General features: G+C 37.1%; 1 protein-coding gene across 1 annotated transcript in view; it reads right to left on the bottom strand.

Moving 5' to 3' along the window:
- Positions 1 to 16,100: 16,100 nt before the first annotated feature.
- The window catches only part of dcma (syntaxin-like domain-containing protein decima), a 34,151-nt gene continuing 24,605 nt past the window's right edge, over positions 16,101 to 25,646 (bottom strand). Inside the window, exons 4-6 of the mRNA XM_089463782.1 lie at positions 19,842 to 19,978; positions 17,590 to 17,766; positions 16,101 to 17,320 (exon numbers count right to left, since the gene is read on the bottom strand). Coding sequence (XP_089319908.1) covers positions 17,208 to 17,320; positions 17,590 to 17,766; positions 19,842 to 19,978 — 427 coding nt within the window. The 3' untranslated portion in view covers positions 16,101 to 17,207. The remainder of the gene's footprint in view (positions 17,321 to 17,589; positions 17,767 to 19,841; positions 19,979 to 25,646) is intronic.

The following is a 25,646-nucleotide window of genomic DNA, read 5'->3' on the forward strand; positions in this document are numbered from 1 at the left end:
GTGTGTGTGTATATGTATCACATAGCATTTTAAATTTTGGGCTACTAGCTGATATCAATTTATTTGCAACTGACTTTTCATTTTTGGCTCGGATTTGCAGTTCACTGCCGTTTAACAGCGAAAGACGCTAAAACGCTGCTAAGATTAAAAAGCTATGAAGAGCAAGTGAGGGCGAAAGACAGAGAGAGAGAGAGAGAGAGAGAGAGAGAGAGAGAGAGAGAGAGAGACAGAGAGTGAGAGAGAAAAAGAGACGGAAGAGTTAAATCTGTGGTCTTTAAGCTGATATTCTAGTGTTCCTTGGCGTATGGAAATATACATACCTATCGATATAAAAACATATATTAAATCTAAATTAAATTTAAATTGCAGTATACACTAAAGCATCGATCGTTATTTACACAAATATTCAGGCACGTTCTTAAAAGTTTTTTCCACTTACTAAATTAATTAATTACCGCGCAGCGCATTTGATATGCAGTTTGAGCAAGCAGCAGAAGTGCATTCCTCGTTCGAAAAGTCTTTGAATAAAGACTGCTCAAATTGTGCAACAAGGAATGTTGAAACACACACACATAAGTTCACTGATATACACGCATACACACACACACGCAGACACGCCCGAAATACTATGAGCTTAGGCCCAACTTTCAGTCAAAATTTAAGCCAACCCAACAAAAATAGCAGCTAAAAGTTCAGCTCTCAATGCAGAGAGAAAATGCAGAAAATGAGGAGAGAGAGAGAGAGAGAGAGAGAGATAGAGTGAGTCAGAAAGATGTAGAGAACTTGTTCAGCAGGCAGCATAATTAATTGCAGTAATTAGCGTGTTGGCAACAAACAGCAAACATACGATAAAACAGGAAAGGCAAAACTGAATTATATAAGTGATATAGACTATAAAATACCACGTAAAAGAGCTTTGTTTAAATTAAATCTCAAAATATTACTTCAAGTACAAATTTCAATATACTAAAAGTAAAACAAAATTTGTAAAGAAAAGCAAAGCAAGAAATAATAAATAAATAATAAATGATAAAAAATTAAATTTATTTAGAGAGATTAAACGAAATGATTTTTAATTTATATTCAAGTTATAAAATGACTTCAATAGAATATTTTTATATTTATATAATTTATTAACAAAAATTTAAATGAAATAGTGCGGTATAAAAAATTCCTAAAAATAAAAAAAAAAAACATTTAAAAAATTTTGTCATAGAGAAAAAAAAAATTGATGTCCTTAAAGTTTATTAAAAAAAAGAGTTATTATTATTTATTATTTTAAACTACGCTTAAGTCAGTCAAGATATTTGTAATCAAATTAGTTCGATATAAAATATTTTTATTTACTTTTAGCTTTGTCTTTTTTAAAAATTGTTTTTTTTTTCATGAAATAAAAAATTTGATATATGATCACCTGTAGCAATTCTTATTCGCCTTTACAGGGTATATAACAATGACGCTCTGAAGTCACAACAAACAGCGCAGAGTCAAAGGTGTGGAGGCAAGAGTTCCGAAGCGGTAGCTGGCATTTTCCATTTCCATTGTGAAGGGCGCGCGTTTACTTTGCTCAAGATTTGTGGGCCACATAAACGTGCTGGCATATTAGTTCGGGCCAACTTATATTTACGACTCTGGGGCAACTGTTGACTGTTGCTGGAGAGGCTCGCGGCGGTAATTTAGTTTGCTCTTTCAGAGCAGCGCAGGCCACATAACCATGGCCACGTTGCCGAGCATCATTAGAAATCTGAGAATGATTTTATAGCTAAGCAAACAGACAGGAGCAAGGACATTCTTGGCCATACTGTCAGCTGAATCTCAGCGGGCAAAACGAAGACATTTTGCGGCACATGCCGCTGGCTCGACAGCGGGACGGGTGGCCAGTGAGCGAGTGACTCGAAGACTTTTAGCAGTTCACTTTAATTGGTCACTTGGCGCGTGGACACAAAAAAAAAAAAAAAACAATTTAATTTTCTTCATTTTCTTATTATCTCGATTTTGCACGCCAGCTTGAGCGCAACTATCTGACTTGCTCTTGCCCTCTCGCTCGCTCTCTATCTCTCTCTGTCTGTCTGTATATTGAGTGTGGTAAGTGTGCCGCCATATCTGGGATAAACTGGCTACTGCCGTGCTTCATGTTCGGTTCCTCATGGAGCTTCAGGCGCAGCCGTTTATGTAATTAAGCGTTGCATACTTTTCCGCGCTATGCTTTTTAATCAGTTGCCCGTAATATGGGCGGGTGTGTGTCTGTCCGTTGGCTACTATCGCCGGCAACGTCTGTTGTATATTATTACCACAGCAGCCATTAAATCTTTTGTGTGTAATTAAAAAAAATTACAATTTAATGCTTTGTAAATAGCTCAACGCTCATTTATTGACATAGCCGCAGTCAAAGTGCTCCGAGCAGCTGGCAAATAGCGAAAAGTGAGCTCTGGCATGGTCCGTGGCGCTGCAGCTGATAAAGAGAATATAAATCGAGTAAATACACTTTGAGCATCTTTGAAGTGCTCATAAATAATCGAAGTTTTGATTTGTGACTTAATTGGAAACGATTAAAAATGACACTGAAATTTATTGAAATATTCATATTCTGGCTAATCATCAATTAAGAACGTTTACTTCAAGTTTAACTGTTAGCTAGCTGATATCAATATTATTTGCTTAAATTAAGGTTCGCCCTTTGGTCTTGTGCATACAATAAATTTGCTCCATTTTCTAATATTCTTTATGGAAGCCTTTTCAATTAGCTTAGAAATTTGTACAATTTGCTAGATATATATTTTTAGCAAAATTAAATTTCCAATTTAAAATTGAAATAAAAATATTTTGTTTCGTAACAAAACGTATGTAGAGGTCGAATGCATAAGAAAAATATAATAAAATTTCCATAGCATACTTTTTAGCTGAACATACCATTTACATTACGCCCCCAAGCACACACACACGCACTCACATTTGGGCGAATCAAAAACACAAAGCATAAATATTATACAACAATTCGCATTCGCATTCGCATTCGCATTGCTACTTAGCAAACCAAATGGCAAAACATGCATGAAAATTGAAAATTATGTACAAAATGCACTCAGCTCAGCAACAAAACAACAAACATAACAATTGAGAGTGTGTGTGTGTGTGTAAGCGTATTGCTAGCTTGCTGCTGTAGCGTGTAGAGTATGCCCTATGCCGTACGCCATTTGCTCTGCCCGCCTTGCCACGCTTGGGCCTTGTCAACGCAATGAAGTGCGACAACTGTGTGTGAGTTTGTGTGTATGTGTGTGTGTGCATGTATTGTGCGTGTTTGTTGTGAAAATATAAGCAAGACACCTTTGGCAGCAGCTCAAGCGACTTGAAGCAAGCCACTTCATATTGTAAATTTGGTAGAAAATATTTTTGTGTTTTGCCAGGATTTCCGCACTGGCTCCGCCATCAGCCACCCACCCGTTGGCATCTTCTCCTGCTGTTGTTGTTGCTGTTGCTGCTGCTGCATTGTGGCCCTAAGTGCTGCTACTTCAGTTGTTCGACTGCGCACCGTGGCACCTGTTTGCTTTTGGCTTTCTTTGCATGCAGTTTTGCTGCTTTTGTATGCAGCTTAATGTAATTGTCGCTATTGCGTTTGTCTGATTGCTTCCGCTGTCAGAAGCCACAGCAGCAACAGCAACGGCAGCAACTGCAACGGCAGCAACTGCAACAGTAGTAACAGTAACAGATTTTATATAACAGTTGAATCTATTCAAATTTGTATAAATTTAACTTTTATGCATGCAACTGAATGTTTGCAGAATTCAAGGTTCAAGTGCTGCATATGAATGGGCTTTTATATATATTCACTTTTTTCGCTTTAAAGTTTTGTTATGAGTTTTATGATGACATTTGAAGATTAAATGAATAACAAATTCCGCCTGGAATCTGTTGGACTTCTTTTTGGATATATTTGTGAAGGGAAAAATTTATAAAGAAATCATAGTTTAGGCAGGAATCAGGTGCAGTTTCAGCCAGATACCATAAGTTATAATAAGTAAGTCTGGGCTGGAACTTAGTAGAATTTCAAGGACATATTATGAATAATATGATCACGATATGTATATGTATATACGTAGAGGTAAGATCTCTTTGCTAACGTAACTTGAAAAGTCGATGTAATATACTTGTTGAGCATGTCTCGTATTATGTGACGTATGTAATATTAGTTTCTTTAGTTATGATAACTTTGCTTTTGGTTAATCTTAAGGAAACGAAGTAACAAACGAAATAATAAAATAAATGTATACAAAATTCTACTACTCATGCTGTAGCATTTTCAATTTTCCAACTGTTAATGGCAGAGACTGTAGAATCTGCCGTCTATAATCGAGATAAAACGAACTGGCCAAGCAAATTGAGATAGAAAACAAATAACTGTTGCAATAAGCCGAAGCACTAGCTGAGCTAATGAAAATGCAAAGTTCAGGTTTGCGCCATGGGCAGGTGTTGGCAGGTAATAACACAGAGAGGCTTATGCTACGGCTTTGGCTGTATTTGTTGTTGGCATTCATTAAACTGGCAGCTCAATTACGGCCAACAGCTAACAGGTGGATGCTGTAGATAGAGTGAGTGAGAGAGAGAGAGAGAGAGAGACCTCTGTTATCCTATAACAATATTTGATATCTATTTGGGTTCGGCATTATCATTGCTTTAAGCATTTTACGGGCCATGCAAACCAGCGGTGCCATTACGTATGCTACACTATTTGCACAGGTCCTGGGAGGGAGGAGCAGAGGGAGTGGGTGAGCGAGGCTGGGCGAGCCGAGGCGAGCTGGGCCAGCTGGTTTTGTTTAGTTAGCTCTAGGTGTAACTTTCACTATTATTTTGCAGCTTTTGTTAGCAGCAACAGCAGCCAGTTTATTTGCTGGCAGCGTTGCATTGTGCTGCGCTTGCCCAGCCCCATTGTTTGTGTATGGGAGCTGTCTGCCATTTCAGGCGTTTGCCATTTATGTTATGTGACGCTTGCTAATGACAGCACGAAGTTTTTTGTCGTTGGCTTCGTCAAAGCGAAAGTTTTGCTCAAGTTGCATCATTTGCATGTTGCCCTTCAATGACACGAGCTGAATAGAGCAGCAGCAGCAGCTGCCTGTCTTTTCAGACCACCTTTTCTTAACTTCCAAGTAAGTTGAGCAAATTGCAAAAGTATCATTTGCTGGTAGCCCTTGGTCGAGGATTTGTTTAACTGCCCATGCTATTTGAGCCATCGAACAAGTGGGATTCCGGTTGGAAAGTAAAAGATGGAAGATGGATGTTGGAAAATCGAAGATAGGTGATAGGAGACGGGAGATAGGAGATATATGATAGGAGATAGGAAATAGGAGATAGCTGGTAGGAGATAGATGATAGGAGATAGGAGATATGAGATAAGAGATAGGAAATAGGAGATAGTTGATAGAAGATATATGATAGGAAAGGAAAGGAAATAGCTTATAAGAGATAGATGATAGGAGATAGATGATGGGAAATAGGTGATGGGAAATAGGGGATTGGAAATAGGAGATAGCTGGTAGGAGATAGGAGATAGAAGATAGGAGATGGAATATAGGAGATAGGAGATAGGAGATAGAAGATAGAAGATAGGAGATAGGAGATAGGAGATAGGAGATAGGAGACAGGAGATAGGAGATAGGAGATAGGAGATAGGAGATAGGAGATAGGAGATAAGAGATAGGAGATAGGAGATAGGAGATAGAAAATAGGAGATAGCTGATAGAAGATATATGATAGGAAAGGAAAGGAGATAGCTTATAAGAGATAGATGATAGGAGATAGATGATGGAAGATAGGAGATAGGAGATAGGAGATAGGAGGTAGGAGGTAGGAGATAGGAGATAGGGGATAGGGGATAGGGGATAGGAGATAGGAGATAGGAGATAGGAGATAGGAGATAGGAGATAGGAGATAGGAGATAGGAGATAGGAGATAGGAGATAGGAGATAGGAGATAGGAGATAGGAGATAGGAGACAGGAGACAGGAGATAGGAGATAGGAGATAGGAAATAGCAGATAGCTGATAAGAGATAGGAGAAGATAAATGGAAGATAAAAGATACAAAATAGAAGAAAAGATAGAGAACAGAAAAGATAGATAGATAGACAAATGATAGACAGCAAATGACAATTTAACCTCAGATCTTCTTCGTTTCAGCATACATCCCACGTCTCATCATATTCCTTCTTCACATATCATTTCACAGATAGGGCTTATCAAGCGCTTCTTCGCCCGGTGAGCCGGTGCTCAGCAAGCGTTTGATAAGCTCGCGCACTTGCCTGTTGCTTCGTTGGCGGCGCATTAATCAAGCCCTTGTAGTTAGCTGCTTAGACAGCTCGAAAAGGCATTCGCCAGCGTGCAGCGTGCATTAATCACACGCAAAATTACGGTGCTCGTTTGATGGCCAACAAATCGGGCGCAAATTCACGCAAGCATTGGCACCGTCTCAGCTGCAGTCGAGATATGCACGCGGCCCACAAATCAGTTTCGTTTGGCTTCTCCTGCTGCTCTCCGCCAGCTGCCAGTGCTGCCCTAGAAAGCCGTCAGCGCGCGCCTCGCAATCTGGTTGACTCGTCTGCCAGTCTCGCAGTTTCAGCTGCTTGGCTTTCGCCATACCCAGCTGGCTCATTATGTTCGCCAGTTGCCGTTGCCGCTGCTGCTGCTGCTGTCGTAACTTTGCTTCCAGAGCACACAAATCTCCCCTTAAGTAATTTACTGGCAACTGCGATTGCTGTTGTTGCTGCTGCAAAGTGCACTTTGCTATTTTTCAAATCGCAGAAGGCGAATGACAACAGCAACTGGCATAATATCGTGCTTAACTCGTCAGAATGATACCCTGAGAAAATATAATATATAAATATTATTTATATATATAAACTGTTTTATTTATTTTTTTAATTTGTTAAACATATTGAAGTCCAGCTTTCTCTAGCAAAAGAGAATATTAATTTTAATTTTCTCTAAATCGAATCATCTGCATCTTCCAGTCTATAAATTTCCCTAAAGTAGGTTCTATATCTTTATTGTGCTATATATTCAACAGCCTCTCTCTAGTTTGCTGATTCAGTTCCAGGCAGGGTATACAGCGCACACATGTAATAGCTGGCTGACTTCTGGCGCTGCTTGAAGTTGAAATTGAAATTGAATTGCGATTGATATTGATTGGCTGCGTGCTTGAGCGACAACTCGGCCAAATCATGTGCAGGGAGCTAGCTCTCCAGCTGGGAATTTTGCAGGCGCCCAACTGGCTTGTAACTTTCGCTTATTGTTATGAGTGTGACAGTGTGTGTGTGCGTGTGTGTATGTGTTAGCTCACGCCCAGATAGGGCATTTATATATACATACATGTGTGGCACTACAGCAGATATAGTATATAAAATATATGGGATTATGAGCACAGCCCAGAGAGTATCAGCCAGCTCCTTTGGCAGCGTCTACATTTTGGCATTCCACTGTGTGGCATGACTCGAAATCGAATTTCAGTTCTCGTTCTGCGTTGCCATCAATGTAGGTCTCTGAGTGTGCTACTGTATATGTGTGTATGTTTGTGTGCGTGTGCATTGAAGTGAAGTTTTGTGTATTGTTTAGTCAAGTGCAGCTGCTCGTGCAGCTTGTTTATGTGCTGTGCAAATAGAGTTTGGCAGCAGGCGGAACGTGTAGGGCAGCTAAATGGGAAAATCTTATTTAGTTGCAGCAGCTCACAGTTCGCAGTTTGCAGTTTTGCAGTTTGCAGTTCGCCCTCGACCAGCCCTAATCAGCGCTTCGAATTATAGCTTCAATGGCCAGCGAATATATTTAAGTTTTTGATTTAAAGTCATAGTGGAGTCATGTCATTAACTATGTACCCTACAGAGCATTTCTGTGCGCCTGGTACATCAGCAAAATACCCAAAATACCTGTTGAATGTACCAGGCGCACTGTGAGCACCAGTGAGTTGGCACTGCACACTGTAAAATAACAGTCCCTTTACAGTGCACTGTTAATGAATCATGAACTACAGTTTTTCACAACTTTTTATTCGTCAAGTAACAGACAGCTCTTTATCCTGATTTAGAATACTTATATACTTATACATAATTAAATATGGATGCATTATTATTATTTTTTTTTTTCAGGGTATACAAAGTTGAAATGAATTTATTAAAAAATTTTATTCAAGATGTTTATAAAACTGCATTCACATTTCCATTGCAAATAGCTTCAACTGGAGCTGCATATAAATAATAGATAATTAAATGTGGTCGCATTTTAATTTTTACGAACGTAAAACCCCGCAAGTGCATTTCCCTTGTTAGACATTGAGTGATTTATAAAATTCTCAAAACCCAAAGTGCGTTCATATGTTTATTGGGGCAAAGTGAGGCCACACACTCATTTATTCATCACTCATTCATCCAGTCCGTCCGTCAGTCGTTCAGCTAACTGACCGCAAAAAAAAGAGCCACAAGTTTTTGCAAAATGCATTTTCAACAACTTTTCGTTGAACATTTTACATTTCCTTGCCATTTCGGTTAGGGCTTAGTTTTTATTAGTATTTTGGTTGTTTGTTGGTTTGCCGTTTGCTGCATTTTTTACATTATTTTATTTTATTTTATTTAATTTTTCTGTTGCTTTCATTTGTGTTGAAAAATGTTTCGCCATGCAAATATTTGTAAATCAGGCGGAAACAAAATTACGAGCAACTTCCGGGTCGCATAAGCAACGTCCGCCAAAATAACTAACAAAAAAGTCTATAAAAAAGTGTGCAGCAGCAATGTGGTTTAATGACCCTAAAAAGGGAGCTACATTTTAGATATATGTATTTTATATTCATAGTTTTTTATGTAAGCCCTCCAAAAAAAAAAAAAAAAAAAACAAATATTTTCAATGTGAATTCTTTAAGCCCGGTGCAGCATTTCGCATGCAAACTTTCTCCTTGCGCAGAGCTCGTATTATTTTGTTATATAAAAAAAAATTGTTGTGTTCTCCTTTTTGGAGTCATGTCTCCCAGCATTGCAATTGGCATGTGCTCTGGCGGTTGCACAACATTCAACATAAATAGCTGACCGTTCGCACTTCCTTAACTCTTTGGCCGCCATTGAAATGTGCTGGCTGGAAGAATGCGGCTTGTGGCATCTGTCAATGTTGACAGCTCCTCCCACACGCACGGCGAGGCATGGGCAGGGGTATTCCTTCATTTCCTTGCTTATTTGTTTGTTGCGGCTCTTGCGGCTATCGCCCGATGTTGATGTTCTCCGCTTTGGCAGGTGTTTGAACTTGGCTGTATTTGCATACGCCTAGTTTGCCCAGTTTGTTAACTCTGCGAAGATCAACAAATGTATGCTGGTCAAAGGTCAAAGCACTTTGGCCGGGGGCTAATTTATGTGGGTTTAGGAAGCTGACAGTTTTTTAATTACTGTCGAAAACATAACATGAACATGGACCGGGACATTGTTTGCAATATATTTTGCTAGTTTTGCTTATGTAAATATTTTGAAAATGTATTGGAATATATAAATAAGCTTTATATATTGAAAATTAAATTTAGTGCGTAATACGAGCTTTGGTAGACCGTAACTTTTCGAAGCTTTTAAACGTTAAATTTGGCTCGTGTCTTAGCAGGAAACTTTTAGCATGTGCTGGACACCCTGTGCCGACAAGGCGCCATCTACTGGACAGTAGTAAAATGCGGATTGCTAACGTTTTGTCATAGATGGCGCTAATGCTTTGGAGTTAGCTTAGAGCCATCTGTTGGCCAAAATGACATGCAATGAAGAATATTTTAAATCTTTTAGAATCTTCATTCTATTTAAAGCTATTAATATCGAATCACTATTAATATATTTTTAAATTATTTTATTTTATTCTACTATATAATAATATAATTAATGAAAATAATATAGATATGCATATGTATATATTGATAGTATCAAAAATTAAAATAAAAGTCACTTAGCGCAAAGAAAATATTTAGAGTGTACTAAGAATTAGTCAAGACACAAACCATCACAAGTTGAGGTTGGTGGCGGAAATATTGGTGTTACTATTATTAGTATCATTATTATTATTATTATTATTATTATTATTATTATTATTATTATTATTATTATTTTATATATTTTTTTATTATTATTATTATTAAAAAAACAATAATAATTATTATTATTTACATTATAATTATTATTATTCTTATTTTTTTATTATTAATATTATTATTCCTTATTGCAGCTTTTGTCTTACTCTATACCTTAGTGCACCTTAGCTATTGAAGTAACTTTGCCTTTATTTCTACAAGTCTACTCTTATTTTTATTTAAGCCACTTCTGAGATCTTTGTGCAATCTTTTTAGCCTTCTGTTCATCGTGTTGGCAGAAATATTATTGGCTAGAAAAATTTACCATGAAAATATCCCATATAAATTTTAGATATCATATATGGTGAATGGGAAACAGCCTTCCCATTCGGTAACGCGACTCCACAGTGTGCTTAAGCTTTAATTATCATAAGCTCAGTTTGCACTCATTAATCCAAGAACAAGTAATACACTCCGATAGCAATGCCCCCACGCTCTACCCACCAGCGATTCACATAGATATGCTCGCATGATTTCGGTGATGCTGGGATTTGGAAATTTTGCAGCACCTTATGAATTTGGCATGGAATGCCACAATTGAATTAGAAAGTTTACCGCAAGCAATTCACATACACACACAGACAGAGCGTAACGCGAATGCATTTTTAACAGCGCCACGCCTCGCTCTTCTGCCTCAGCTGCGGCTCTTGCGACTGTTTTGCTTTTGCGGGCTCTTTGGAGCTTAGCACTTTGGCGCTGGAATTTTCTTTTGTGCATTTCTAAGAAGCCGCTCAAACTTTTGCTTTTGCCTTGCATGGCATTTCACTTAGCAAGGCGAAGTGCTGGTAGCTTTTAAAACTCTTTCGCCTTCGCTGATTTTTTTAAAATTTCCTTTCTTGCACACACTCATCTATTTGTTTTTAATGATATGCCCAAAAATGCCGCAAATGGAACACACGCCGTACAGACTGAAGCGACTTCATTATTTAGGTTTTTCTCTATCATTTTCCAACACTGACTTTGATTAACCGACACTAAGTGCTTTTCAAATCAATAAATGCCCCTCGACGTTTATCCAAATTATGGCTTATCGCAGTGGAACGTGTTTTACCTTCATAAAAAGGAAAAAAAAAAACAACTGTTTTTATTACGCATACGCCACGTGTGACGTTTTAATTGCCGAACGTCGCCATGCGGAAGCTTTTAACGCTATGCGAGATCATATCAGGCATCGGCCATTAAATAACGCGATTCCAATGTGTGCAGCGCACATCAATTTCAAGCTGCCTTGCCTTGCCTTGCCACACACACACACATGGCTTTAATGCCACAAATACGTTCGACTCCCGGGGGACCTCGCGAGACGTAAAGCCGCCATTTCGATAAGGTGCGAGCCGAATAAGGTTATTGCTCCGCTTAAATTTCCACTACGCTGCAGCTGTCTGTAACAGATTTTCAGCCTTAGCTCGGCCTTCTTTCTTTTGCATACAAAAGCCTTCGGCCAAGTATAACTGGGCGTGGCCAGGCGCAAACGGACTCTCAGTCAATAGCTCCACGAGAGTCCTGACTGCCGCATTGTCATTATTTCATTATATGAAATGGAAGCACAATGGAAATCGAAACATGAAAATAATGTTTTTAATTGGTTTTATTTTGTTATTATTATTATTTTTATTTTTATTTGACTGCTTTTTTTTAATTTTAATTTTTTATTTGGAAAACGCAACAAATGAAATGAGAAATGAACACAACCCACAAAACGACTAAACCCATTAAAAAACAACTGAAAATACAAAATCAGGCACAACTTTAATAATATTAGTTAAAAATAGGTTGATTTAATATAATTATTAATTATATTAATAATAATATAATCAAAGTATTTCATATAAATATAAATTTCAGATATTTATAGTTAAAACAAATTAAATTGTATTTATACTTGCAGAATAAAGATTCTTCACAATAAGGGTATTCACAAATCATATAACAGATACGCAGAGCCAATGCTGAAATCTCTACAAATTCCTTAGCTGAACAAGCTGCAGACCCTTTCAAGCACATTTGCAGCTGCGATTATGAAATTCTCTATGCAAAAGAAAGGGAATTGTTCAGCTGGTGAGCTTAGATAAATGCACAGACTACATTATGTTTACCACCGTGAATTGGCTTATCGGGCAGCAAACTGGCTTGCCGGCCAGCTGGCAAACGGGGCACTTAAATGCGCTGGCCAATGGGCAGACAATGCCTGTGCGGGCATATAATCAAGTGGGCACTCTCTTTGTTGTATTTGTTTGCTCTGAAAGCAGGCAGCGCACTAAATCGGATTAGCCGGGAATTATTCTTGCTGGCATTTATTTTGGTTTCGTACGCACACAAATACAGATAGATAGAGAGAGAGGGGGAGAGAGAGGAAAGGAGACCCAAAAGGGAGCCAAGCAGCCAGACAGTTGTCCTGTCGCATTGTCTCAGCCAACATTGCCCTGGCAATCTGTTCTCGTCCTTGGACTTGCTGCACTGCCAACGTGAATACAAATGAAAATACAAATATAAGTAAAGTACAAAAATAAAATAATGTCCACTTTGCAGCTTTGCTTTTGGAAACTTTTTACGCCTCTGTGGCTGCTGGCTTTGTTTTGCTTTTGTTTCAGTTTTTATTTGCCGTTTTTATTTGAGCGTAATGAGCCCCTGGCGCGGCCGGGCGAGTTGCGTGTGGCATTGTCGTTTGGATCCTGAGGCATGTTTAAATAAACAAGTACATTGGCTCAATGCTAAAGCAGCCACTGCCACAGCCACAGCCACAGCCGCAGCCACAGCCACAGTCCCAGCCACACCATCGCAGCCACGTAAATCTATTAACACCTCTCGCCTGACTCCAGATCAGCTCTGCCGTTCGCAAAGGTGTTGAAATCTGCGGTAACTGAAGCATTTGGCTTAAGCGGCACGTACTCAATGTGGGCTGCGAGCCACCCATCGCACTGTCCGCCACCACATCCGCCACATCAAAAGGCAATCGACAGCATTTCAAGTGCGTGGCCCGTCACTATGGTGCAGCGTTTTGTGGTGCTGCTGTTGCTGCTGGGGCAGAAGTTTCACAACTCATTTACATACAGTTTCTAAGACCATGTGCACGTTACCATGCAAATGAGCCAGGAATGTAGCAAGGAAAAGAGAATTAATTACAATGACACTGGCTGAAAGTCAGATTTGAATCAGCGATTGATGTGAGTTCTTGACAGTTGATAAATATATGTGGATATTTCCTATTGAGTTTAGGCTTGATTTTAAAGTAAAAAAAAAGTATCTCTAATATTTTTGATGCTAAAATATGTAAAAAAGTTCATTAAAGCGGATTAAAGCTTTTAGTGAGAAGCTTGGAACTTCCACTTTTAAGGTCTATGCCGGAATGTTGATGAGAATACCACAGCAAAAATATTTTTGTTCACTATAAGTCTTTGATATCTTTTCAAAGCAACTTAAGTACTGCCAATACTTCTTTATATTCTCGTTCAAATATTTAAAAAAACTATGATATGTAAATACTTCAGAGTTAATATTGTATCGCAGAGCTTTTCTTGAAAATTTGGAAACTTGAAGCTTTTGATTTGTTTACTTGTTTACATTTGAAAGTTTTTGGAAAGCTTGCCTCAGGATTAATATTAAAGCCATATTAATTTTGATTAGATTTATTGACACGAAACCCTCTCGAATTAATATTTCTGCTCATATTCCGTTTTATTGGCAATAAAATGACTCTTTTCCAAAAAACCAAATAAGCTTTATTCATTTTCAACTTGTGTCAATAGTTGAAACCGTGGAAAGTGTCTGCTGTGCAGCGTTTAAATTAAGCTGAGCGTTGGGTTGCTCTATTTGCCTTTAGCTCGACAGGGTGCAGGCTAAGATTGATTAAGATGTATCTATTGTCGAATGTGTAAATGCCAGAGCACGTAGCAGGGGTCTTTTAAGCTATTCCTTTCACATATAATGTGCCGATGGAGGTGTGCATGGCTGTGGCTGTAGGTGGGTGTCAGTGTGTATGTGTGTGTGCTTGGGTTCGTGTTGAAATCACATCCATAAACGTTAATCGCTCACTTTTATGAAGTGTAATAAATTTTATGCTACACGCTGGCAGCAGTTTGGCGCGGCTTTACTCTTAAGCTCAGGGCGCGCTCGGGGTAAAAATGAAATTTGCAATTGAGTTTTTTGGTTTCTCTAAAAATATCTTTATTCATATTTGATTGGTACCCCAAGTTTTGGTATTTGTTTTGTGTTTCATCTATTAATATATATATTTATTTTTGTTTTGTTTCATTTTTATCAGTTGATCAGATTTTTAGTTGCAAATAACATGAACAAACATTTACTGAATTTGTATATGAATATCATATAACAATCACATTTAGTATATATTTATTTTATATGAAATCATTTTTTTTCTTTTGTAATATAGTAAAACAATCTTCACTGTGCTAAATATATATATATATATATATAACTTAGGTACATACAAGTACTATACGAGTAGACTAATAATTATAATTTTCGATATTATGAACTTTCTATCAATTTCTCTATAAATATACATATATAAATTTGTATTTTGGTGTTTGATTTATGCCTACAATAGAATATTTAATAAATCAATTATTAATGCAATTTGCTAACAAAAAAAAAAAAAAAAAAAAAAAAAAAAAAAAAAAAAAATTGAGACTTTTTTATAATTTTTTTTTTTTTGCATGTTGTTCAATTCAACTAAATATGTATTCAAGCTTAAATTTTTTATTAGCAGCTATTGAAACTGGGTCCGAACATTTATTTGTCCAGTGCTCTACAGATTCGATTATCTCATTTTGTTTGCACTGCAAATCGATTTCAATTGCTGAATAATTTGTGCTGAAATTGAAATAAACTGTGCTGTGCTGTGCTGTGCTGTGCTGTCCTGTTCACCTCTGTACGTTTAATTAATATGCATTAAATATAAAGCGCAACAAATAATGGAACAATTAAAAAAGTTGCTAGTGTTGCGTGTTTGCATACGAGATACCCTAGACTTTTTAATGCTATTGAATAATTGACTAGCAAAATTAGAAATTGTTAATGCTTTATTGTTGCGAATTTCATTTGATTGACACTCAAAATATTTTTTGTTAATTTGCAGCTTTTTCTTATTTCTTATATGTGTATGATGTATAAGAGAAAGATTTAGTAAATGCTGACCAAGCAAATGTGATATTATTTTCAATAAATGTATTACGGAAGTTGTTTAAGCTATTTAAAATATTTAGTTATTAAAATGTTCCATAGAATCTGCCATATAATTTAGTAAGTTTTTGAATCAGTTCCTAATATACAATTTTTAATGAAGCTGAGATGAAGTTTAGATGATCAAAAGCACGTTCTCTTTCTTCTTTAGCCAAATTATGCCCCTATCTAGTACGTGAAAAATGTATAGTATTAGATAGATCGAAATTTTGTAGTTTGTAAAAAAATTAAAATCATTGAGTTTAATAAAAACGTTTAATATGCGCGTCGATTATTTTAAGCAGAATATTAAATATTAAATAAAAAAAATTTTTTTTTAATTGTAAAGATTAGATTATTAAAGCTTCTATGAAAAACTCACTAAACATTCAAGCTTCACTCATTGTTTAGCTATAGAAAACAGGGTATATAAATACCGAATGAATTGCATCATGTTCATATTATAAATATTTCGCAAACAAAAAACAAATAAATGCATTTGATATGCAGCGACAGCAAAAAAGAAATAAATAATGACATTAATATTTTATTATTATTATTTTTTTTTTTTCATCACTATAAAAAATAAATCGCTAAACAATATACATAAATTTCTTATGCTGTGGATTACTGAATTGAAATATATTGTTATTAATGTATGAAAGAGAATTGAGTTCTCACTTTTTTTTTTTTGTATTGTTTTCATATATTTATTTTGAAATTGGATGAATTAAATCTTATGAATTTCATAGTGACTAAGTGCGTTTTAATAGACGTGCATTTGTTGTGGAATATATTCGATTTATATGTATATTCATATTTATTTAACTTGATAGTTATACTATTTAACATGTTGCTTATAGGACTGACATTTAACGAACAATTTCTCTGTTAATTAACATTTGTATTGGTCACATGTTGCACTTTCTTTGTTTTTAGGTACGGCGCACAGTTCAACTTTGTTGTTGTCTTTGAAATAAACTAACAGAAACCTAAGGACTTTTTCTTGCTTTCACTGTGTATATGTGTATATATATGTGTGTGTGTGTGTGTGTGTAAGTTAACAACGTTCTATTTTATTGCTTTTCTTCAACCACATGCCCAAGACGTTGTCTGGGACAGGCTTTTTATTTAATTACCATTCTAGTATCATTTGAGACTACGTCTATGTTTTCGCCTTCAGCCTTGGCTTGCTTCCCTTACTCAATGCTTGTCTAATCTTAATGTTAACTCAAGGGTATATTTTATATTGAATGTGTGGTTTGTCGTGTTCACAATTACATATTTATTTATTAGTATATATATATATATATAAATATATAATCAATAACTCTATACAGATGCTAAAATTTACAGGCCTAAAAAAAGTCTTAACTGCTTCATAAATCTTAAATTTGCAATGACATTGGCTTAAAGTGCGAGCTGAGCTTTCATAAAGCGCATTTAAAGTTGTTGCTGGGTTGAGTTGAAGTGTTTGAATAAAAGCTTGAACAAAACTGAAAGCTCAGTCACTTTCAGCTAATGTCATTATGACTTTTTTGTGTTTGTATTTTGTTGCAGTGATATAACACTTCTATTATCTTTGCTCGGAGGCAAACGGAATGCCAAAATTAAGAGCAATTAAATATTAAATATGTATTGTATATGCAGCATAACTAACTTTGATTATACACAACTCTCCTAAATGTATATATATGTATATATTTTAAGTAGCATTAATTGTGTTTTTGTTGTAGTGAAAAGTCCTCTGACCTTTTTGTTAATTGAGTTGTTTACACTTAGGCTCTACCATTTCTGTGTTTAGCTTTTCATGGGCTTAACTTAAACGCTAGTAATTGATATAAGTAGTGTGTGAGTGTGTGTGTGTGTGTGACATTTAAGATTAAACAATTTCGGCCTCGTCTCAGAGATAGTTGGGGCGAGACACGCAGCATAGTAGGCTCATGTTCTTGCATATATAATTCTGGCGTCGTTTTGTCGGCCACGGAGCATTTGTATCCAGCGCCGCATTGCGTTCTATATGAATGAAAAATTGAAAAGTAATACCAATTTACGTATATATATATATGTATATACTATATTCACATTCAGCGCATTTGATTAATGATTATGTGTGTGTGCGAAATGTGAATACATAAATACTAATGGTCATTGGCCACTTGCATTTCTTTTCACGGTTTTAGTTTATAGTTTCGTGGTCAATGGAATTTCGGGTTGGCCTCCGGCCTGGACCTTGGCTAAATGTGAAAGTGCACAGTGCAACGGCGACTGCGCATAAAACTCACCCAAATATGCCTCGTGCTGCGGCATGTACTCCTGCATCTCGGACAGCAGCATGGCGATGTCCTGCGAGTCCTTTGTGATGCTGCAGAGCTCCTCCTCATTGAAATCGGGCGTGAATTGCTTGCACAGCAGTATTTGGCTAATAACGTTGCCCAAATTGGATGGACCCGCACGATTCTCTACAAAATTGATGCAAAAAAAAAAAAATAAATAAAAATCAAATATATGAATAATGAACAATCTTTACCGAGTGACGAACGTCGGTTGCTGCCTCTAGCTTTGAGTAGACTTAGCAAATAAAAAATTTAGTTTGCTTTTAAATTCGAAATTATTTTTATTAGCTTTTCGGTGGAACTGACTGCATACCAGAAAAGCAAATAAATTTCCTGTTTTTTTTTTCTTTTGCGTTTGTTTTTATGCAAACAATTTTCATGGCATTTGTGTGCGTGTGTGCATTTTTTTTCTTTTTTGCTTCATTAGATTTATTTTTATTTTCTGTGTATTTTGAGTGCTAGGCGAAAAATAAACATTTTTCATTTTGTGACGCGCTTTGAAGTTAGAAGCTGACTAACTGATTGATATTGAGTGAAACTTTTCACCTACAATTTAATAACTAACTTTTTATTAAATTTGTGTATTGCTTATATGTATATAATAATATTTATTAGTATAAAAGCTGGCGAATAATAGAGAATGGGAATATTATTTATATTCGGATTGCTTACAATATTTTTTCATATATATATCATATATATTTTGTATTCTATTTTTCTAATGGAAATTTGAGTCAGTCATTTAATACAATCGGAAATAATCCTAGTCTAGAAGTTGATGTTGAGTATTTGTTAATTTTAATAAACTATTATTATTATTAATAAACATATCTAAAACTGTATTTAATGATGAATTTCGCAAAATAAAATTTATCATTTAATTTATTTATATTAATTTAATCATTTTATTCAATAATTTTCTCATTTTGATAATAAGAATTACTATAATAATATGCTAATATTATTATAAATATTTAAGTCATTTAATTTCATATTTGCTTTAAAATTCTCTAAAATAATATATATTATTTTTAATAAATTTTACGCACATCAATACGCTCGCTCAATAAATGTATAATTATTTTCGAATTATTTATTGTCACAAAGCATTTAGAATTTTAATTAAATACTTTTGTGCTCGCAAAAATATAGCTATAATTGGCTAAAACTATTTGTTTGAGCCCCCATTGTAGCACGGCACATTTTTGTTTCGCTGTGCGTTGCAAATGCTTTGAGCTATCAATTTGCAAACAGCATCAATCTTCATCAATGCCAATCGCAGTTTGGGGGGTAATTAAAAAATATTCAGCAACTAAAAACATGTTGAGCTTTATGATTTTGATTGTTTAACGACACACGCAAAATGCGTATGGGTAAAAAGTATTGCATAAATTGCGGCCATTGCAATTTTTGATTTATGTTAACTGCAGCTACTCGCTGACATTGCAGATTTTAAGCTCGGCTAGCCATACATACATATATATGTATATTGAATCTGGGGGCATATATATAAATATAAATTTATAAAATATTACGTTCATTCCCTTTTACAAGCCTTGCCGCGCTTGTGTCACCCACACACACACACACACATACAGAGCCTGCTTTCATAGGACTGAGTTTTTGCATTTTTTATAGCATTTAAATTGCACTGGGCTGCATGCATTTTTTTTTTTTTTTTTGTCCAACATGTGAATACGCTAGCTGCCATAAATTCACTGCAGTTAAAAGCCCAAAAAGCCACAAAACCAGGCCCCTGCTCAGGCAGCCCGCTCTCAGGAATTTCGCATTGTAAATATTTGCATTTCCTTTCCGTTTGTTGACAGTTTCGGGTTGGGGCAGGGTGAGGGGTTGGTAATTAAAAAATTTATGGTCAGCAATTTGCGTTTTGACATTATTGAAGTGCAACTCGGAAAGCGCATACGAATTCGAGTGCCAAAGCGAATGCGACGAGCCAATCAGTCAAGGCCAGAGTAAAGGGCAGAGTCAACTTTTCCACTCTCACGTTCGAGTTGCAAACATGGCCAACAAATGTTGGCAATCAAAGCTTGTACAGTCAAGCGGAATGCAACTGCCAAATGGCAAACAATGGCTAAGCACTTGCAGTTCTTGCCCTGAATTGCAATGACAAATAAACAGTGCACACACACACACACACACACACACACACACATACACTTACGCACACCTTTAAAGCTTACCATAATAGCCAGACATATCCATGGGTACAACTTGTATGAGTCGATAGCTTTTCACCAGCTCACGTAGGAACAGCTGAGCCATGTAGAAGAGCAGCACCAGGTGCGGATTGTCGGTGAGTATGCCATCGGCCATGGCGCTGAAAACATATAGGTAAAAATATATATATTGTATATATACATATATAGGCAAATGGTAAATCCATGTGTTTCAACATTTATAGCCATGCAGAGAGCGTTAGGGTGTCTGTGTGTGTGCTTTGTGGCACGCCAAATTGCAGGCGGAAATTGAGAAATGAAATTTATATGAATTGTATGACATTTTTGTTATTCGGGTCATGTGTGCAGGGTGAGTGAGTGGACGGGTCAAACGCATTCAATGGGCCCTAACGCATAATAGTTGAACAAATTTACACGGGTATGCAAATGCTTAAAAATTGATTTAAGTGTATCGTTTGACCAAATATTTGTCAATATTGTGCCCAAAGAGTATGACATAAATATGCGAGCAATGCGGGCCAAAGCGACAATGCGACGCTAGCCATAGCTTAAGCCCTGATGTCGTGGTATGGCTACATAGATGGCCCACAGAGAGATTCATAACATAATACCATCTCAACGTGATTTGAGCTAGACACAGATGGTAGATAGTTGTTAGCCTAGAAGGTGCGGTAAGCTGCGTGATTATAGCCAAAACTACCCTAATGGCCATAAGTCTATCTATAGAGCTTGCTTAACACATTAACAGCTTCCAGTTAAGCCCAATCTAATCAAGACTCGCTCTATCTAATACAGTGGCTCTATAAAGTAAGTAAGCAAATTAGCACGTAAAAATAAATCTCATTTTTTATCTAAATCCAATGGGCTATAAAGCAATTAGGTTTTTTATTTTTTATTTTAATGTCTAAAATTAAAATTAAATTTCATTAACATAATCATTCTAAATCGTTTCGTTGGCATTTAAAAACCCAATTACATGGACAGAGCTCTGGAATTGCCTCGTGAAATGCTCATAATTCAAGAAATGTTGAGAATTTACAGCTGCTGTGTAAATTGGCGCTTAGTTGGGCATCCACAGCATTAATTCCGAGCTGCGACGTTTGCCGAGCAATTATGAAGCGACAGTCGACACATAAATACGATGCAAATTGCCATAAATATATTTGCTGCAGCCTGGAAATAAATTCAATTTGTAAAATTGCTTTTGCATTGCCTGCCAAAAGCACCAGAAATGGGAAGACATAGAGATATGGCTATTAACTAGCAAGTTGGAATGATGTCAGAGAGATAACCGGGCTAGAGAGATACCCAAGAAAGAGCAGAGAGAGAGAGAGAGAGAGAGGGAGAGAGAGAGAGAGATGACTGCAATCTAGTCTTGATTATTTTAGTACTGAAAAGTATTTGGCTATAAATACGTGTCTATCATAAAAGGATATGATAAGCCCCACATGGCTTAATAGCCTTAGAGCACTAGCCCATTCAAAACTTCTTACTTCAATCAATTTTTAGCTACAGGGTATAAATACGTAGTTGGAAATGAAAAATATATTTTAGCCAAATTACGAACTTGTCGGACAAGCAGTTCAGTCGCCTGCTCAGTGCTTAAGCCTTGAATACGTAAGCCCGCCCACAGTAACGGTGAATATGGAAAGTGTCATAGTGCTGCACAGCACAGATGTCCTTGTGCGCTCTATGCTCTCTGCTCTATGCCAATGTCAACGCCCATTTTTACCATTAAAGCAAATAAATTGCAAATTAATCTTGCCTTAGGTGCCCCTGTTCATCTCTCACTCTATGTGTGTGTGTGTGTGCGTGTCTGCGTGTGTGTGTCTACATCCAGCTGAAGCTAGTCAAAGCGATTCAGCTTTGGGTCTGCTGCTCGTGTGAAACTTGATTCCTGCTAATAGATTGCTGCATGTGTGCGACTAAGATCAGAGAAATGTTTTGCCTGTTTAAGCCAGCAGGCAGGCAGCAGGAGTCTGGAGCATGTGACACATTGAAGAGGGATAATTATGTGAGTGGAGCATTTAATAAATTGCGTGTTCTACTGTATACAGAGTTAATTATGCATACTCAGCTCAGGTAAATTGGTCTGGCAGTGAGGGCTGGCCATATCGATTTCCCAGACATTTACTTACTATAATGAATTGCTGATTAAGATAGCTGAGGTTTTTTTTCCTAATTCTTATTTTGGCTTAATACTGCTTCATAATTTATAATTAGAAGTGATTATAATCTCGCCCTAATTTAACTAAATAATGTTTGACCATCAGCAGCAGACTTTTCTATATTTTCTTTTATATATATTTACATAATTTTCTACTTTCCATAATTGTGCAGCATATGGCCTTAATAGACGCAACTGTTTAATGTTGTTTAAAAATTGTGGCCTTCATTTGTATAGCGTGTTTCGTCTTGCTTGCTCTTATTTCACTTAAAGGACAAGGCAATATTGTTTATGGTTTTCCGTTACTTTCTTTGAACTGTGAGCTGCTGCGCTGCCCTTGCAGCTGGCCGTGAAGCTGTCTTTGAGCCCGCCTCTGTCTGCTGCTTATGGCTTTGCACATTAATGCGGGTCATTTTCAGCGACAGCTAGAAGATCGCAATAATGGGTTTGAAAAACTGCAGATATAAATATTTCTCTTTGGGTCTATCGAAGTTTGAATGCTCTTTAGCAATATAAATTTGTTGTGGGCTACTTTGTAAAAGTACAAGTAATTAGTTCAGCTATTATCTTCTATCGTTAGGCATACTTTAATTAAATATATATATATATTACAATCAATACAAGTTGATGCCAATAGCAAAAGCTAACAGCCATCTAATTTGTATTGTGGCAGGCTCATATTGCAATCTAAAAGTCGACTTATTAACCAAGCAAATTGGTTACAGCAAATGCCGGAAAAGATATATATAACGTAAAAGAAATCCTCTGTAGTCGGGCAGTCGGGCAGTGTCAGCAGCTGCTGTTGATTACAGTTTGGACGTAACTTTCATTTATTGCGAATAACAGTGAAATATTTTTTATTGTATAGCGCTAGCCTTAAACTCAAGATGAGTTTCTCTTTTTTTTTTATTTGGTGCTCCTTTTTTGGGTCGGCAAATGGAAAATGGCAGAAACGAGCATTCCAACGAAAATTGCACAATTATGCGTGGAGAGTGGGTCTCGAGAGCTCAGTTGAGGGTATGACGATGTAAGTAAACTGCGTTTAACGTGCGAATTCGCTGGGAGATAGGAGATAGGAGTTAGGAGATAACAAATCGAAATTATTAACTGCAGCTGCGGTGGCAGCTGTAAAACTCTTCATGGTTTATGGCTATCGTAAAAGTGTAGAGTATTTGGCTACGTGACGACCCCATTCAGTGCCGGACACTTGGAATAAATTTGCCATCATTCTCACATGGCTGCAGTTAAGCGGGATTGAGTTTCGAAAGAGGAAATAATACGACCAGTCAGCAACAAAGGGAGAAAGGAGAAGAAGAGAAGAAGAGATGAGAGAGAGGGTCTAGTAGATATCTTCTAAATAGATAAGGGAAAAGTGTCTAAAGATTTGCAGAGAAATTACTTTAATATAATATTTTATTATATTATTATGAGTATTTAATTGAATATCTTCAATTAAATTTAAATTTTCATTCTTGAACATTTCAATCAAATTATAGGGTATTCAACGGAACACAAGTGCTTCCGATAAATTGTTTGTGTAGCATGTGCTCTAAGGCAGACACTCGCCATCAATGCAGGCTGCAGCAGTTGACTTTGGCTTCGGCCTCCTGCCCCGTGGAGATGTTGGACGCATCTCTCTTGTTGTTCCTCGTGCAGTTTGTAGTCGTCAAGGACATGGCAATATTATGACAATGTCAGGGTGATTATTTGCAGAGGAAATGCGTTTAAGCCAACATGACGATTGTTGCTTGCTGCTGGCATTGTGTTGAGTAACTGGCTGTCAAAACATATCCCAAACGATAGCAGTTAAAACAATGGCAGCCAGCGACAGTAATTTAGCAACAGCAACAACAAACAGGCGCCGCTGCTGCCGTTGTTGCTGCGCATAACTGTTGGGCAAACACGAATATACAAATACACAAGAGCAACAAAGGCAACAACAGCAAATACAGCAGCGAGCAAGAGGAACTGGAACACGCATACGCAGCGTTGAACGTCGAGAAATGTGTTTGTGTACGGCCGAGCAAACAAACATGCAAACAACTATCAGTCACTTAAGGCAGTTGGCTAAAGTGCTGTCTACTCAGGCATATGGAGGGGCGAGAGGGGCGGGTGGGGGCGGTGGCTGAAGATGGCGAGGAATGTGCGAGGAGTTGGCAGAGCAGGCTGGCTGCCATGTGGACTGTGTGGAATGGATACGCTGCATCAAGGTAACTTGAGGTAAAAGCAAGCTTGTTGTTTTTTCTTTCTACTTCTCTTCTTGTTTTCTCTTTTTGTTTTGCTCTTTGCGTACCAGGGGGAATGGTATTATTAACTTTGCCAGCCCACTCGCTCATGGGCATTCGCTGCCCCGCATAATTGAAATTGAAGCTTTGCATAAATAGAGAAAATGTCCTATGGAAGTCCCAGTGTCATCTGTGTGTGTGTGTGTGTAAAGGTGAGCACATGTGGGAATTACAAAAGAATTTTTCATATGAAAATATGCTGACTGAATTAAAGAGATTTTAATAAATTCAAGACAAACTTGAAATATATATAAATTTAAGTAAAAATGTAATACGAATATATATATATTGTCTACAAGTTTTTGCCATCAGCATTGCTTTGACACAAATATTCAGCTTCCTTTCGGCTAGAGTATATTGGCTTCGTCATATTTATTTTCTCTCCTTCTGTTTGCTCTTGTGACTTTGGCTGCCTCACATGCGGAGGCATGTGTTTACAAAACATAAAAACAACAACCAAACACTGTCAGAAAGTTCCGTCTGTGTCTGTGTCATTGTCAAGTTGCGCTCAAAGTTTGGCCAAAGCATTCGCCTCCCACTCGTAACTTTGCTCTCTGTCGTTCTCTTGCTGTTCGCTCTGCTTTCCCTTCACTTCTTTTCCGTTTTGCTTTATTGAACTTTTACTTTCAATTTAACTTTCTGGCCTAGCGCTTTGATCTGCCGTTGCTGTCGCTGCTGCTGCTGTTGCCGCTAATTCATCGTCATCACTTATACGACGTGTGCGCCGCTGGGTGTCTTTCGCTGGGGGCCAGCTCCTCATTTTGTCGTGTCCAATTTAAAGCCAAAAAATTAATTGAAATCTCTTGTGTCAGTCTCATTGTATTTGCTGTTGCTGTTGCCATTCCCTGCTGCTGTTGTTGCTCTCCTTGCCTTTGGCTTACAGCCAGAGCCAATCATCAATTTCAGCTGCCAAAAGTTGATTTCATTTTGTCAGTCCTTGCACTTTGTAAGCTGCTCCCAAAGGGTAAAGAGTATATTGCTTATTTGTCATCTTTCATTGCCCCACTCTGCCCGTCTCAATGTCTGTTTGTATAAAGCAATTACATTCGATTCCATATAAGCTAAAGATTCGTATTGGTATACTATTGTTGCTAAAGAATAGATATATTTATTTATTCTCCCCAAGACAGAGCATTGTGCAGCTGGGCATGCGACCTCTGCAGCATTTATACTGGCTTACATACATACGTACTACAATGACAATAATCACAAATGCTGCTGCTCGTCTCCTTTTTTGTGGATTGACATTTCTGCTGTGCTGCAGTGACACTTAAAGCATCTGTTCAATAATAAATCACACTGTCGTAGGGTGTTCCTAAAAAGTTATACCCAAATAGCATAAGCCCCACACCTAAC

Source organism: Drosophila arizonae, chromosome 3, assembly GCF_054131065.1.
Source record: "Drosophila arizonae isolate 15081-1271.41 chromosome 3, UAZ_ARI_1.0, whole genome shotgun sequence".
NCBI lineage: Eukaryota > Metazoa > Arthropoda > Insecta > Diptera > Drosophilidae > Drosophila > Drosophila arizonae.